Source organism: Branchiostoma belcheri, unplaced genomic scaffold (assembly GCF_001625305.1).
Source record: "Branchiostoma belcheri isolate BF01 breed outbred unplaced genomic scaffold, Haploidv18h27 scaffold74, whole genome shotgun sequence".
Lineage (NCBI taxonomy): Eukaryota > Metazoa > Chordata > Leptocardii > Amphioxiformes > Branchiostomatidae > Branchiostoma > Branchiostoma belcheri.
In genome coordinates this window covers 1415978-1431804 of record NW_017804398.1, presented here as the reverse complement: position 1 = coordinate 1431804, position 15827 = coordinate 1415978, and the positions used below count along the sequence as shown (strand labels likewise).

The following is a 15827-nucleotide window of genomic DNA, read 5'->3' as shown; positions in this document are numbered from 1 at the left end:
TGCCATAAGGTAATAAAACGGTACATTTGGCAGGTCATTTTGCAACATCAAAGACCTGAATTGATCATGTTTTCCGAGCTCGGGACCTTAATATATGTAATGCATTTGGCTTTGGACTGATGTACACGGAGGTCGATGTTCTATGACTCTTTGCATTTTACAGGAGGTCAGCGGTGTTAACTGTCCTTCAGGGAGGATCAGGCTGCCGGGCGTGAAGGGAATACAGCAGGGCCAATAAGCCACTTGATACATGGCTGACTCAAAAAACAAATGCTGCTGCCCAAGGACACAAAAATGGCTACCCAAGGTCACTGCATCAAGGATGAGACGTAGTACATTGTAGTCTGATTATGAATAAACACATTGACTGGTTATAAATGGAGACTGTTTTAAATGCAACATCAGTTAATGAATTTCACATATATGGAAATGGTAACATACTAATACACACACAATTTTTTATGTACTGGGTACATGTCCATTATCAAAGCAAGACAAACAAATTCTGACAAATAACACTTGCTTGTCAACCTTTATTAGGCAAAAGCATGGACAGTTATCAATACACACATAGAATAAAACTGAAGCCATGTTTCCAGACTCCTGATGTAAAGCATATAGCAGGTTAGACAATATACGACTAAGATTACAGAACAACACTACTGTTAACACAATGGCTACACTACATTTTGTACGTAATACTACAGAGTGCACTGACTTCATTTCAAAATTCATCCTATGGAGCTGTTTTCATCTCTCTACTGGGCTCACAAACCTGTGCATACTTTAGGATCCTCCAAATTTCTTCAAGTGCATTTTCACTTCATACATACATGTATATTGTACACCATTGACAAGCTGTCTGCTGGATAAAACCACTCCTAAAATTAAAAATGTCCAAGGTAAACAAAAGTTTGTGATCCTTTCAGTTTAAGACCTGTCTCTCCGTCTTCTGTCATCTTTGTCCCTGTGCCTGGACCTATTTCTGTCACTCTTGCCCCTCTCATGCTCATCCTCACTATCAGTATCATGACGTCTTCTCTTACTCTTGTCATCTTCTTGGGACTTTGTCCTGTAGTCTCCTTGTCCCCTTGTTGAGTCCCTGTCCTTCTTGCCCTCTCTGCGGTCCATTTCTTCCCTTGCTCTTCTGTGACTGTCCGAATGGTGTGCCCTCCTTGATTCAGTGTTATCATAATGCTTCCTTTTTACCCCATCTTCTCTTCCTTGGTCCCTTCTCTTATCTGCATGTCTGCTTGAGTGTTGATCTTCCTCATCTGTCGAGCTGTCATGCCTCTGTCTTTTTCCCTCTCCTCTTCCTTTCCACCTGGCCTCTGATTCCGATTCAGATGATGATTCTGAGGATGAGTCATGTCTTTTCTTCTTCTCTTTCTTTTTCTTTCTCTTCTTCTTGGACTTCTTTTTCATCTTCTTCTTCTTCTTTGGGCTTTCCTCTTCCTTGTTTGTTGCAGTCCCGGTATCACTAGGGTCTGTCCGTTTGTGAGTGAACAGCATCATGCCACGCTTCTCAGCATCCCTGTCCTCCAGTGTTGCCATGGACATGGCAGCCCGAGAGGCTCCAAAACCAAGGCCCTTTTCTCTCTCGATGTCTGTTGGGTTCCTCTCTGATTGACCTCTCTTGAAGACTTCAGACATTTCTTCCTTTGTGAGCCCAGCCGAGGGTTTTTTGACTACCTTGTGGCCAAGAGCAGCCATCATGGCTTCCTCTTCAGCCCTTTTAATGGCCTCTAATTCAGATTTACCTGCTGCTCCACTGGCCTTCTTGTCCTTGGCATACCACGTCAGGTCCTTGCCTTTCTGCCAGCGACCGACTGGTGCCATGACAGAATGGCCCAGGTAGTTCTCTCTGTGCTTGTCTGTCTTGACCTCATCCCAAGTGAACTGGTCAGCCCCACCCCGATTCCCTCCTCGTGATGGATGGAACATTGTTTCTGTTACTTTATCCTTCCTTAAACACTAAGTCTTAAGCATTTGCAGCTTACTGATTCTTAACTGCAAGAGGGTCTGACACTACAAACAGACAGCACTTTTCAACACTCTTTAATCTGCAAATTCTTTCTCACTCTCTAAAGATTGACATTCACGAGCACTTTCTGTCAAGTACTTTAAAGAGTTACAAACTGCCTGCTTCTGCTGTGGGTTTGAGGTCTCCGTAACCGAGGTTTTTAAGATCTTCCTTGGCCATGAGGTTATTTTTCATCCTGCACTCCAGATAGTCCTTGGACTCCACTCTGCACTTGGTGTTCTCTCCAAGATTGTCTCTCAGACACCTCATGTACTTCCTCATGAACTCCTTGCACTCTCCACCGTGGTCGAGAGGGAACGACCCCTTCTCAGGAGGAGAGACTTTGAAAGAACGTGCTCCTCCAGGTGATCCAAATGACATTGATGAGTGCAACTTTTACAAGATTCTGGCAGCAAAAAACTATCTAAAAGTATAACTAGTCTCCACACAGTTCAACAGTTTTGCAACGATACTCAATGTGTCTGATCAGTTGCTATGGTCTGTCAGGTCCTCTTCACCCTTAGCAGGTAATGCTTCACTCTCCCGTCAGAGCTGCGACCTGAAACCCACCTGCAGAATAACATGCCCATTTTATTCAATACAGTTTCAATACACTAACAGTACAGCTTGGCATATGATATCATACACATCATTATATTTTGCATGTGTGAGTCACATAGGATCTGTGGGGACAAAAACGTCTTCAGGAATTTAGATCTGAAATGACAACTGCTCTTTATCATCAAACTGCTAGGTGTCTCTTTTGATCATTGCATGGACTTCTGGTACTGGGGCCCACTGGGGTGTAGCAGTGGCAAATGTACATTTCCTATATACATTGATTTTGTATGTTACAGTCTGGAGGGATTTTTATGGTAGATACATGTAGTAGCTGCCTGACCTCTGCACCCTATGGCCAAATAGCAAAAGTCCTATATGATCTGTAGATTTCCCACAATATCAGTCAGACCAACTCAAAATTACGTTTTATTAAATGACATGAAGCATCATAATATATCTTCATGGTCACAGGTCTCACGACAGACCTTTTCCCCACAGATATATCTTTTCCATTTAGCATGAAGATGTTTTTGAGTAGCGAATTGGACAAACTTTGAAAATCATTTTTGTGTACCAGATATTAAGTGTTAAGTGATAATAAAAACACTATTTGTCAGTAATGTTTACATTAATTTTTTTACTACCGAATATATGCAGTTCATACCACCAAGACTTCAGTAACGTGCCAAAACTATAACTACATGTGTATGAACGTTTTGCACGTGTAACCAGATAACAAGACCAAGCCAAGCTCACCACTGACACGCTGACTTTCGCTCCTCTATGATCTTCCCTTCCTCTTTAAACGCCTGCCAGAGAAGCAGCACAGCATGGACCATCGTTGGTGACCAAATCAGTCATACGCCCATATACAGAGGTCTAAGTTTAGATGAAATATATCTTACTTACAACCGAAGAATGAAAACCTCCGCCATTTTGTTACCTGGGATATGCCATCACACTATTCGATATGGAATGTGTAAATAAAAAATAACTTTTTTGATGTAATTTTTAACACACCTCTCTACCAGACGTTAAGAAAACGGGAATATATAGCATTCTATCTGGTTGAAACTAGGAATTTGGTTCTCTTGAAAGAAGGTAAAATAATTTGTTTTAAAACTTTACCCTATGACAAGAAGATTTTGGTATTATCCACTTTCCCAATGAATGACGGGAAGGCTTACGGCGGTTTTCTTCCAAACCTGACAGATAATATCCTTGCCCAAATCTAAACATTAGCAGACGCCACGCACCAGAGACGGTGAAAAAGAAACATTTTTACCTTAAACTGTCCTTGTTCACCATTTTTATCAAATAAGAATTACATTTTGCTCAAATTCACGACATTTGTGACATCAAAACTGTGACACAGGCAAATCGTCTAGCCATCAGAAAAAATAGTTCCAGGACGTAAACACCGCGGAGGCGGAAAGATCAGCTGATTCCTAGCTGTGATGCGGTTTCGTAGGATTTCGCAATTCTGAAGAGAAGGAAATTTTGAGAGACGCATTTTACTTTTCTAAGGTATGTTTCAGGATTTCAACCCTCTATACTAACGTATACACCGCTGCAAGTAAATCTGAACCTTTCAAAATTATCAACCGTCGAATGTTAGGATCTGTGACTAGAAATGTCGTCTGCTAGTAGGGGAAATGTTTTGGTTTGTGACAGCTCGTATTTTCGTCATTAAAGGTTAGGCGACTTATCTTGGCCTTGACCGAAGCAGGGTCTCTAGAGGACAGCGTAGGGTGTTTACAGATTTGTTTTACATCCTTTTACATCCAGACACCGACAGGATCTCAGGCCCTGTCTGTCTTTGTTTTGCCATTGTTGTGTAAGGTCAAGAAAGTGAATGTAAACAGCTGACAGCTCGCTAAGCTGTCCGCTGGCTAGCCACTGGAAAATTTGGTGACGTGACGGCCGATGCGTCCCCTACTGGATTTGGCTTGATTCTCATCGTATCCTGTTACGTATGACTTTCATATGACGCAACGGTAGCTATTGTCAAAGACACGATTTCAAGTACTAACTAGTGTACTCCCAAATAATGTATTCCACTCTTTGGACAAAGAGTCCCAGCCGGTGGTTGAATAATGGGCGTTGCCTATTGTGGGATGGGCACTTTTCCTTTAAATTCAAATGAAAATCTGACCGTGCATTCGTGCACTTATCACATGCTTTAGAACTGCAATTATTTTCCACATCATCGAGAAAATGGACAGTGGATTTCTTCCCAAGAGACCTGTATGTGTTGTACAACAAAGAAGTCCCCTCCTTGATAATGAGTCTTTCTCAATCAGCTCACCAGGTGACTGATTGTGCTTTACCCGAGTTATTTTTACACCTTGGGTCTCAGGGGACATGATGCTATCTAGTCAGGGTAGTTTATATTATTCTATGTGAAAAACACAAATCAGCCTGCTTCCTGTGTGATGTGGATCTGGTTTTGGTGTGTCTAAACAGCTGATTGATGTGTATGTGATTTCTGGACAGAACATGACACGGTCATTGTTAATTAAGTATTTACCAAATTTCGATAAGTTTAATATTCCAATAATGTGTAACACAAGGTCTTTGTACCTTATGTACACTGCGTATTATTATTATTATTGTCATTTAATATAATATTAGACGCAGCTGTAATTGGTTCTGGCCGTTTTGTTGTGTTAGTGTGACTCCTGTGAGTGTGAGTACTAATGTAACGGCTATGACTTGTGTAGTTATGGTAATCTGTAAATGACCATTTGGAGGGTCTTGTTATGAGAAATATGCATATATTAGCGCATTAGATAGGACCTGATTGGTTAGTGAGAGTAACTAATCAGGGGAAAGACTATTGTAGTAAGTTTAGCTTAGAAGAGACAATCGCTCTGTTAGTCAGTTCGTGACCAAGGACTCAGGTAGGTTGTAGCTCCATAGATAAGTAGATTGTAACACTGACAGTTTGTAGTACCTCATCTGTATTGTATACTAGACCATTGGTAACTCTCCGTGTAATTAAGCGCTAAACTCTCTTGTACCCGTTATTCCACATATACATTGTACCTGTATTAGAGTTAACATACGGATTAATAAACACGGCTCAGCAGAAGTAATCAAACTGTTTGGATCTCGTTTATAGTAAGATATACGATATATATAGACGCTAAGATACCAAACTAACACCAAACCTAAAATATTACACTAAGACAATATTCTAACATTGGCAAGCACTGCTCCTAAAGGTTTGACATCTTCCTCAGATACAACAGGTAGCAGATAAGATGAGTTCGGAGAAACTAAACAACATTACCAGCCCTTTCTCACAAGATTCTGGCCTGGCCTACAAGAGAGAGGCACCACATAGGTAACATATTTTCTCTTTTTATATTTTGACATTTCTATATTAAACTTATACGTGAAAACTTGTGTACCATTCTTCTGTGGAAAGTGAATGTACTTGATGATGTGACAATGTTTTCAAACAGCACATGAAGTGAACAATAAGGTGAATTGAATGTGAAAGAAAGGCCTTAAAGTTTACTTCTAGTACTTGAAGCATACATGTATGCTTGAAGACATTATACAGTCAAAGCTACCCAAGAAATCACTCAGGGGACCAATGAAATCTGGATGTGGACAGGTGATCACTATAGACAATGGGAAAATTACCCTTTAAGGGACTACCAAAAGTTGTCACATTGGTCAGGTGGTCCTTATGTAGAGATGGTCATTTTTATAGCTTTGACTGTATTGTAGTACTGTAGTACATGTATATTACATTGCAAAAAAAATAAACATGATGTGCTTTAAATGTCTTGCCTACAATTGTCTCTCTTTTCTTTCTTGCTGACTGCTAGCTGGTATGATTTCACTTCTTCTCTTTCTGGTCGTTGGTATGTCTTCTTAAATTCTCTTCATGTCCTCATTGTACCTGTACATGTCAGTGATTGTCACCATGATTTGTTGTACCTAGTAGCCTAGGGGTAATATTTATGTAGTACTTGGTGCCACTTCAGTCCATGAAGAAAGATCATGAACTATCTATTCTCATGGCAATTTATGAAAAGCCTTTGATGTATGAAATCCTAAATTCAATCGTTAAAAAATGATCATGTTGTCAAGTAACACAAAATCAAATCAAATCAGAACTTAGAATACTTAGATTTAGAAGCAATTAAATAATTGCTCTTGTGTGTGACAGTGTGCCTGTAATGTACAAGAATGCTGGCTCTGCTGTCATCTGCACATCCTGCATTTAAATCTTTTTGTGCCTAATTGTCCATCTTCTCAGTATCAGCTGGAACCCTGAAGGAAACCTGTTCACACAGCAAATGCTAAGCTTAACACCTCAAAAACACATGACACAGTTCTGTTCTGAAGACATTGCCTCTTCATCCATGTAACCATTTCAAATGTATCTTCTGAGAAGTACAAAATGACATTATTTGGAGTTACTTTTGAATGTTCTTAATTTTTTTGTTTGCATGACATGTATCTATTGTGTTTTAGGCTTGAGAAGCTTAAGACCTTGGACAGTGTCGGTATAAAACCCAGGTAATGGGTGAGAGATGTGTGTGCAATCTTCCCAACTCCAGTGTTGTGATGTCCAGAGTCACGCCCCTGTCCCACTAACCTCCTCCTGTGTGCCAGTAATACTGTGTGCCTCTTCTTGCTTATATAGCTTGCTGCCATTGATAACCCATGGTTTCAAGATACTGCTACTGTTTGTAGATTTTTATACACTTACATGTATGTCTTGGACATATCTTTTGCAGCCATAATAAATAGATAGATGTTCTGGTCATAATGCAGGACATATTACTGATTGATTGTTTTGATTTCATGCTGTGTTCTTCTAAATGATTTTGAACATTTTTTTCACAATATCATATGTATATGCTTTGCATGTACGAGTGATTACATACTTTTCTGCCAACTGAGTAATGATGTGTGCTGTGCTCTTCATTAGCAGCTAAACCCATTAACCATGCAGCAATCAAACTTAGTTTTGCCCTCTTCAGTTAAATCAATGCATTGATTATGCAGCAGCACTCAAGCTGACATGTCCATGTATGTTGCCATCACAATGAGATGCTAAATTAAGTCTTTTATATAATGTACGAAAACTATGAAATACAGTATTGATCAAAACAATGATAATGAAAATTACCATGGAAATAATAACATGCCCAAGGGCAATAATGCAACCTGTTACATTTACTAGCAACATTTCCTAACAGTGATATCTGAGTTCTTGAGTCATCAAAACAATAGTAGTTGTCACATGACATACCTTTTTTTTCATGACACTTTTTTTTACAGAAAAACATCTCCTTATACATATAACTATTATACCAACCTTTTTGATAAATTTTTTTGTTCTTGAATATGCAATCATGTTTGCAAAGATGCCACCAGGAGTTGTTAAGAGTATATTACAGTTTAGTCAATGGATGTGTATGGAAAGTGTCTTGCCTATCAAGCTCCAAGCCTCGAGAAGAACATGAAAAAAATTGTATCGCTGTTGTATGAAATCTATGATGTAGAACAACATGTAGAGTACTAATACTAATAGTATATATACAATTGCTAAATCCACAATTCATAAATATATACATATAGTGATGAATGTTATATATTTTCAAGGTTGCCAATGATTATGAGTAGTATTTGTGAACACAGAAAATATTTTCCTATCAGGAGTAGATCAGTGTTTGACAGAAAAGCTATAATTCATAAATGATATAGTTAGTTGCTATTTGGAACATATACATTACATGTATGCAAGGTAAGAATGTTAAAAAGGATTTTACATCGAGCGTCACATTCATAGAAAAACCTATAAGCATAGGAAGTCACACTCACTCACTATCCAGGATGTGATTATAGGAAGTGCCTGACTACTTCTAATTTCCTGATCCCCCCTATACTTTTGTGTGATTTGCTGGAATAACCAATGAAGGTCTTTGTAAAAAAAGTTATCAGTCGTAAATAAGCTGTTTTGAACTTTGTGTGTGTTTGTCTGGTGTAGGGTATTTGTGAACAGAAGCCTCAGACTGGACAAGATCAAGTTTTATGGCTTTGACATGGACTACACCTTGGCAGGTATGAACATTGTCTGCTACTTCTTTTGTCAGCAGTTTAAAAGTATCAATGCTTTAAATAAATTAACAGGTTGAAATGTACCTATATTTCCTTTAACAACTAAATCTATACCTAACGACGATTGATATTGGAGAATTTGTATAGAAGTATCATTGAGTTCACAAACTACAGTAACTGAAGTTATTGATTTGTGACAAACAATGCTACTGACTGTATGTTATGTAGTGAGTAAGACAGAATACTATGAAAGCTACAGACCCTAACGTCCAGTGTGTTTTTTGTGTTCACCAAAGTGTACAAGTCACCTGAGTACGAGTGCCTGGCCTTTGACCAAGTGGTGAAGAGAATGGTGGATATAGGCTACCCAGAGGTGAGCCTTACAACACATTTCCTATGCATCCTTTTCTTGTTCAGTCCATAGGAATACATTATTGAAGCCAGCATGTTCTTGTAACTTTATGATAAAAGTAATGAATAATGGTCACATTACTATGGCATTTTTATGGTATACAAGAATAATAATGACACTGGATCAATAGTATAAGACATGCTGTAGTCTTCGACAACATTTCAAGGAAATAAAGTTTCATAGGAAACAGAGAAGTTAGTTCATAATGACATAAAAATCACATGGTCTTTTTCTACAGGAGCTGTTGAAGTTTGAGTATGACCCCAGCTTTCCTGTCCGAGGCTTGTGGTTTGACAGGACGTATGGAAACCTCCTCAAGGCAAGTATAGTATCATCTGAGCCAGTCAGGAAAATCAATAGTGTAGGATTGATGTGGTATAAACATCATTCATTGGTCAAAGGCCAACATATGGTGTATCTGGACTGTCTTGTTATTCTGAAGCCTTTTCTTTGGTCACAAAATGCCAACAGGTAGAGCTATTCTTCAATAGTAGGTCATAGAAAAACTCTAGGAATGAGATGTGATTTGGATCAGGGCTAGAGATATGTCACAGAGCTAGCTGTACTTGCATGTAGAGTTTCCTCTCCAAGTAGGATGTGTAGTGTTGCAAGAACATAACCTAACATGTCAGACTCACAGAATAACCTGATCATATTACTGTTTCCTTAGGTGGATCCATATGGCAACATTCTGGTCTGTGTTCATGGATTCCATTTCATGTCCGCGTGAGTACAGATGGCATTTTTCATATCATTGATGTGATCCTCCTTTCCATTCCCCTTGTGAAAAACCTTTGTCAATTAAGCTACACTAGGTTAGTGTTTACTAAGTATTCTTCTGCATCTGTCCATTACCCATATATCTCTTTTGTATCTTAACTTGAAGAATTCTTCAAATTATGGTACTCATGACATTGCATCTTAGTGATGTACACTTCCAGTAGCCTTCGGGTATGGATTTGCAATAAAGTTGCAAACAACAATCTGTTTTCTCTTGTCCTGCCACAGGGCTGAGATCAGTGAGCTGTATCCCAACAAGTTCATCCAGCCCCAGCCCAACGATGACAGGATCTATGTACTGAACACCTTGTTCAACCTGCCGGAGACCTACCTCCTGGCCTGTCTGATAGACTACTTGACCAATGCTCCTGGATCTATCATGTAAGTACAGCATGGTATTTTCACATAGCCTGACTACATCATACTTCTGCTGGTGTCTGTTACCATAGTGTTGGAGGCTGTAATAACTTGTTTCCATAGTGACAGAGAATCTTGAGCTCCTATTGGTAGTTCTGAAATTGGGAATGGTCTACTGGGTTAAAGGTGTATCACCACAAACTCTCAGGGCAGGGGCAGCAATAGATTGTGTAACACAGACCAGCATTGCACATATTCTCAGCCAGTCAACAGACTTGTTCTACCCTGTTGGAACAAACAGGGCATTGCTGCCATATTTAGCAAGTAGTCTGAGAATCCACTGGGTAAAAGATGTGTAGTTTAATTCTGTTGTGTCCCTTACGTCATCCAGGGAGAAGACAGGAGTGCGGATCGGGGACGTGTTCATGTCATACATGGGTATACACAATGATGTCAGAGCAGCTGTGGACTGGGTACATATTAAGGTGAGAAACAGTCAAGGGACACAGACATAAGGCCAAGGAGATCAATCAGCAACAGGAAACATGTATATCCTGGTGAAATAGACAACTAAACAAAACAACTAGTTTTTCAGTACCTTGGATAGGTCAGATGTATGATTCAGTTCTTAATCTTCTCCCTGCTGCCTAACCCCAGAGCCAATGCAAATTTGGTCCAAAATGACAACCCTAGCAGGCTGAAGGATACGATGATATATTCTATAAAATTAATGTATTTAACACATTGGATATTTGTGAGTTTTGTGGTACATGGTATAAGCTATTAATATTATGACAATATATATCATGACAATTTGATACCTTCCATCACTTTTTTTTCTATTGATACAGTAAGCTTTTCGTGTGTGTTTCCCCCAGGGTTCCATGAAGCAGGAGACAGTTGACAACATGGACAAGTATGTTGTGAAGGAACCCAAGATACCCATGCTGCTCCACAGGTCAGGGGTCAACTCTGCCACCTTATATTCTAATTATGCAGTCTCTTTCAATATACAGTCATCTGTGCAACTGAACTCTTTCTTCAATCAGTATCTGTATATGAATATTAGACACTTTGTCAGGATTAGATTTTCTATTTGTGGCATAAATATTATGTGGGGAAATGTGTACATTGTTTTCCCTTGTTGCAGAATGCGTGAAGCTGGTACCAAAGTGTTCCTGGTGACAAACAGTGACTACTGGTACACAGAGGTTAGTACCAGATGATGTTCAGTCTCACATCATTCCTCCCAGAAATTCTCTGGAATTGGTTCTTGCTACATTTCTCTGTCAGTATTTGGTAACAAAAGCTGATCAATCTTTAAGACTGTATATCATGTGGGACTCCCACATTGGGAGTGAGACATTCAAACTGTAAATTTTATTATTTCCATGGGGCTTGATTTTTAATGGTAGACAGGGAAAGGAGGCTTTTGCGGAGTTTTAAACTCGTGGTTGCAATTGAAACCATATTGTTGTACAGATTCGAGAAGTATTAGATACATTTAAAATACTTATTTGCATTGTCATGAATTTGCGGTAGAAATGGCACTACGTAAACCGCGAAATTAAAACTACCGCAAACATTTCAAGATTTACCGTACTTGAGAGTCAGAATGTTGTACTTAAACAGCATGTGCGCCCTACAAGGCCTAACTCCCATTATCCATACAGGACTGTGCTGGTGCTGGTGAACCAGTCACTGCTGACTAGCACTTACTACCTCCACTTGTTGCTATGGGTGTTGTATGACAACCAGGCTATGGGTAAACAATACGGTGCCGGGACTGTACCCTAGTCATTATTGTTTCTTATTGAAGAACTTACTGCATACCTACAGTGGAGAAAAAGATGTTCTGTTTTGTGTTAAGGAGTCGACTGCCATGTCATGTCCATCTTTTGTTAAAACTTGTTGGAAAACTGCAAATGCAAAGTATGAGATTTGAAGAAAAACAACTGATAAGAATATGCGATCTTCTAAAAAGCATACAGGAAAGGAATACAGAAAAAAAAGAGGACAGAAAAAAAGACATAAGTTATAATCATCTCAAACTGTCAGGATCACGCAAAATTCTACAATTCATTTCTTTGTTTAAGGAAAAAAATCAATCACGAGATGTATGCAAATTTTTTATTAGTTCAGCATGGCAGGGACTCTCTTAAAGTTTGTTTTTGTTTGTGTTGTTGTCTTTAATGATTTATTTCTGAAACTGGCTTCAAGAACACTTAGTATGACCTTTCTTTTTTACAGAAAGTCATGACGTACCTGTTTGACTTCTCACATGGCCCAACGGTAAGAGAAATTGTCTCATACTCTTGTGTCACACTTGACCAACCTGCTTCCTAATACACGTGCTTTCTCTCATCAGTCCTTGTCCTGCATGGCTCTTTTTATAAGAACTGTTTGGATGAAATACAATATCTACATGTATGCCGCATGTTCCAGACTGTGCAATGCTAGTATATGTTGAAAGGTATATGTCTCTTTGTTGGAGAGATTCCTCACCTGTACATGGTCTTGCAGTATAACATTGTTACATTACAGATAGGAATATTTGTACCCACCAAACCTGAGGTGTTTGTTGTTACAAGTACTATCAATGTACTCAGCATGTGTCTGTCATTGCCTTTCAGTCAGTTATACTAACATGTGAATGATTGCATGAAGCAAGTCCTGGGGAAAGTGTAGCTGTAGCAGAGGATATAACCCATAACCACCTCATATATATTTGTAAGCAGTGGAAGAAGTTCCAGCACTGATGTCTGAAGACTCATCAAAGAAGATATTGATAACCACTGGTCCATCTTCTATAGGCTTGTGATCATTCTGACTCTCAATGATTCTTGCACACTTTTCCAGGATTCTAATGGATACATTCCAAATAATGGGCCCACCATCCAGCCAACAGGAAAGATGAAGGTTTGATGCTGCCCTGTTATGGTTCCCCCTTAAAATAACCTGGTTATGCAAAATTTTAATTTGTATTCCCATCTTTTCATCTGGATGCAAAGCACTTAACAGTTCAGTTCAGTTCAATAGATATTGTACTAATGCTATATCCTAATGTTTCAATACAACTTTATATAGCAACTACACAAATGTCATGTAGATGATGCATTATGCCTCCCATTTTGACAGTTATCCATGCTTGTTTGTTCATATTATTAAGTATCTTTTCCAGCCTTGCTTCTATCTATAGTTTGCATCAAATACAATTTTCTAAAGACGTTCCTAAGAGATGAGAAGTACTGTAAATGCATTTTTGTTCGTCAGGGATTTAACTTCGCGGTTTTCGCGAAGAGCCTTGCTTCGTGAAGTCATGTCCCTCGCGAACTGTCCACCGTATCGCTACACTCCCGTCTTCCAGGTTTCCATGTAACGTTACGTTACTACTACCCATAGAGCCAAGTATAACTATCCGTATTGTCTCAGCAGAAATAGACACAAATAAAAGTAGACCTGTCCAGTTCTTCAAGAAATAGAATATTTCTGCGCTATTGTTGAGTATCAGAATTATTTATACTGTTAAAAATTATTTTATGAGACACCGAATCCAGTGTCAGGCCATGTCAACTGCGTACAAGAAATCTTAGCGTGCACTTCGCGGGACCGCTTGCGACAGGAATACGGCTAAAATGCAGGCACATCCACAAATATTTTGATCAAAAACATAATTGCTGGGATCTGAAATGTTACTGGGTTCTCCTTAGCGGGAGTTGTATTTTGTTTTGGTTGGTAAAACGGAGGGTAAAATTGCTAAAAATTTAGCGTGGGTACGACGAACCCACGCCGAGGCACGCCGAGGTGTGTATACTTCCGGTTTGCAAAATCACGCCGAAAACACCAAAAATCCCCATAGAAATATACATTTTCCGGAAAGATTCTTGGAACTTATGCATTCCTTCACTAGAAGATCGATGTGTAGTTGTGGAAAAAGCGTTTTAGCGCTTATATTAAAACAAAGAAAATTTGTTTACATCGCGTCAGCCCGCTTGTATGTTACCGCTGCGAGCTGCTCGACTGACGCACAACCAATCAGAGACGCGAAATGCGGACACCTGACGCGAGATTTGCATACCGTCAAAATTTATGCAGCTAGCTGAGAAAGACAGGAGCGGGGCATGAAACTAATTTTTGTCGGGAAACAAGATTTTCCTGCTTTTGAAAATGTATTTTACGAGTTCATCTATGAATATCAGAGTAAAAATCTAACCGTTCGATGCCTGGTCCTTCGGTACGATACAGATCCCATGTGATTTTCAGCACGAGCCATCAGTTCGGTATGAATTTTTAACTGCAACCAAATCACTGTTACTCTGTACTAAGTAGCGTTTTGTTAAAAGATTCCATAGCTGGCGATTTTGTGTGACAAAAGAAAAATATTGGGACTTTATTATTATCAAATATGGGGGATTTCCGGGGCCAGGTAAACCCATGAAAGGGGGGGGGGGCGGAAGTCGGCATTCCCTTTTGTACACAATGTATTTGGTTCTGCTGTATAGCGAACTAAAATCCCTCGCGAACTCTCTATTTGCTCCGCTGCGCGAAATTTAGTCCTCGCGAACATAAATGCATTTACAGTAAGCTACTAAAGCATAATATCCCTGTGCTGCAGCTGGAGTTGGAAAACACTAACAGCTTTTTATGAAATTTGAACCACCTGTTAGCATTTATGAATTATTTCTTTCAGAAAGACTGTAGAAAAGTAACATGGAAAACTGATCTTGTGACTAACTGTCAGGTAAAATGCCTCACCTATCCAGTGGCAAGAGATGAACATGCTTTTAACAATTGCATCTCTGTTTGAAACTGTTTCGCAGATTTTGGTGTTACCGGTAACCTTTCATATTCAAGGACCAAACACAATGGCTCCATTATTACATGATGTTGGATTCTAATCTTTTAAAAACATCCAAGGGTATAGTTGAATGTCAACTGCCTGGGCCTTTGGATTGTTTTGAATATTTCTGTCTATTAGAGAAAGGTGTCACCTGGGACCAGACTGTTCCCTAATTTTGTTGACTGTTTCTTGTTTTGAATTGTTTGGGAGCATCTGTTTGTAATGTGCTGACCAAATATTGTACTGCACGGCCGCCTTCACCATAGCTGCTGGCTGAGTAAGGGACAAACTTGGAAGGATTATGTGGATTTGGTTGTCTGAAAATGTTTGTTTCAGGTCACAATTCTTTTTTCTTCTGTCCAACTTGTCTTTGCAAATTATAGTAGTTTTCACTCCTGGCACAATTTTCCCACCCGTGTACAATCCTTCTTCGTTCATCCACAATACTACATGCTGGACACAAGAGACAGAAATGGTGTAGAAATATTTTAAACTTTGCACTTAATAATGTATGCTGTTCTTTTGACTAGAATGATGCCCCCTGGAGGCCATGGAAGAGCTACTTTGATGCTATCATTGTGGATGCCAGGAAGCCACTGTTCTTTGGGGAGGGCACACCTCTCAGGAAGGTGGACTGCGTAAGTCTCATGCCACAAAATTAGATACAGCCTCACCATTTTAGGTTGAAACAACCTCTTTTGTGCATACTGATAATCATCATATCAGCTGGTAAGCATCATTGATGAAGTCTTAATTTCCTAATTGGT

At 39.3% G+C, this 15827-nt stretch overlaps 2 protein-coding genes across 8 annotated transcripts in view; one reads left to right on the top strand and one right to left on the bottom strand.

Moving 5' to 3' along the window:
- LOC109485274 (multiple myeloma tumor-associated protein 2 homolog) overlaps nucleotides 1–2592 on the bottom strand; it is a 2942-nt gene extending 350 nt beyond the window's left edge. The window contains exon 1 of the mRNA XM_019788772.1: nucleotides 1161–2592. Within this exon, the coding sequence (XP_019644331.1) occupies nucleotides 1161–1944 (784 nt within the window). The 5' untranslated portion in view covers nucleotides 1945–2592. The remainder of the gene's footprint in view (nucleotides 1–1160) is intronic.
- A 1401-nt stretch (nucleotides 2593–3993) lies between these two features.
- LOC109485272 (cytosolic purine 5'-nucleotidase-like) overlaps nucleotides 3994–15827 on the top strand; it is a 19385-nt gene continuing 7551 nt past the window's right edge. Inside the window, exons 1-15 of one of the 7 annotated variants that reach the window (XM_019788763.1) lie at nucleotides 3994–4111; nucleotides 5830–5933; nucleotides 6427–6429; nucleotides 7079–7123; nucleotides 8601–8674; nucleotides 8968–9044; nucleotides 9322–9402; nucleotides 9754–9809; nucleotides 10092–10244; nucleotides 10612–10705; nucleotides 11099–11178; nucleotides 11371–11431; nucleotides 12471–12512; nucleotides 13080–13139; nucleotides 15591–15698. In XM_019788763.1, the coding sequence (XP_019644322.1) occupies nucleotides 5851–5933; nucleotides 6427–6429; nucleotides 7079–7123; nucleotides 8601–8674; nucleotides 8968–9044; nucleotides 9322–9402; nucleotides 9754–9809; nucleotides 10092–10244; nucleotides 10612–10705; nucleotides 11099–11178; nucleotides 11371–11431; nucleotides 12471–12512; nucleotides 13080–13139; nucleotides 15591–15698 (1017 nt within the window). In that variant the 5' untranslated portion in view covers nucleotides 3994–4111; nucleotides 5830–5850. Of the gene's footprint in view, nucleotides 4112–5447; nucleotides 5488–5829; nucleotides 5934–6426; nucleotides 6430–7078; nucleotides 7124–8600; nucleotides 8675–8967; nucleotides 9045–9321; nucleotides 9403–9753; nucleotides 9810–10091; nucleotides 10245–10611; nucleotides 10706–11098; nucleotides 11179–11370; nucleotides 11432–12470; nucleotides 12513–13079; nucleotides 13140–15590; nucleotides 15699–15827 lie in introns of those variants that run through there. The other 6 variants (XM_019788769.1, XM_019788764.1, XM_019788765.1 and 3 more) reach the window with 6 other exon arrangements.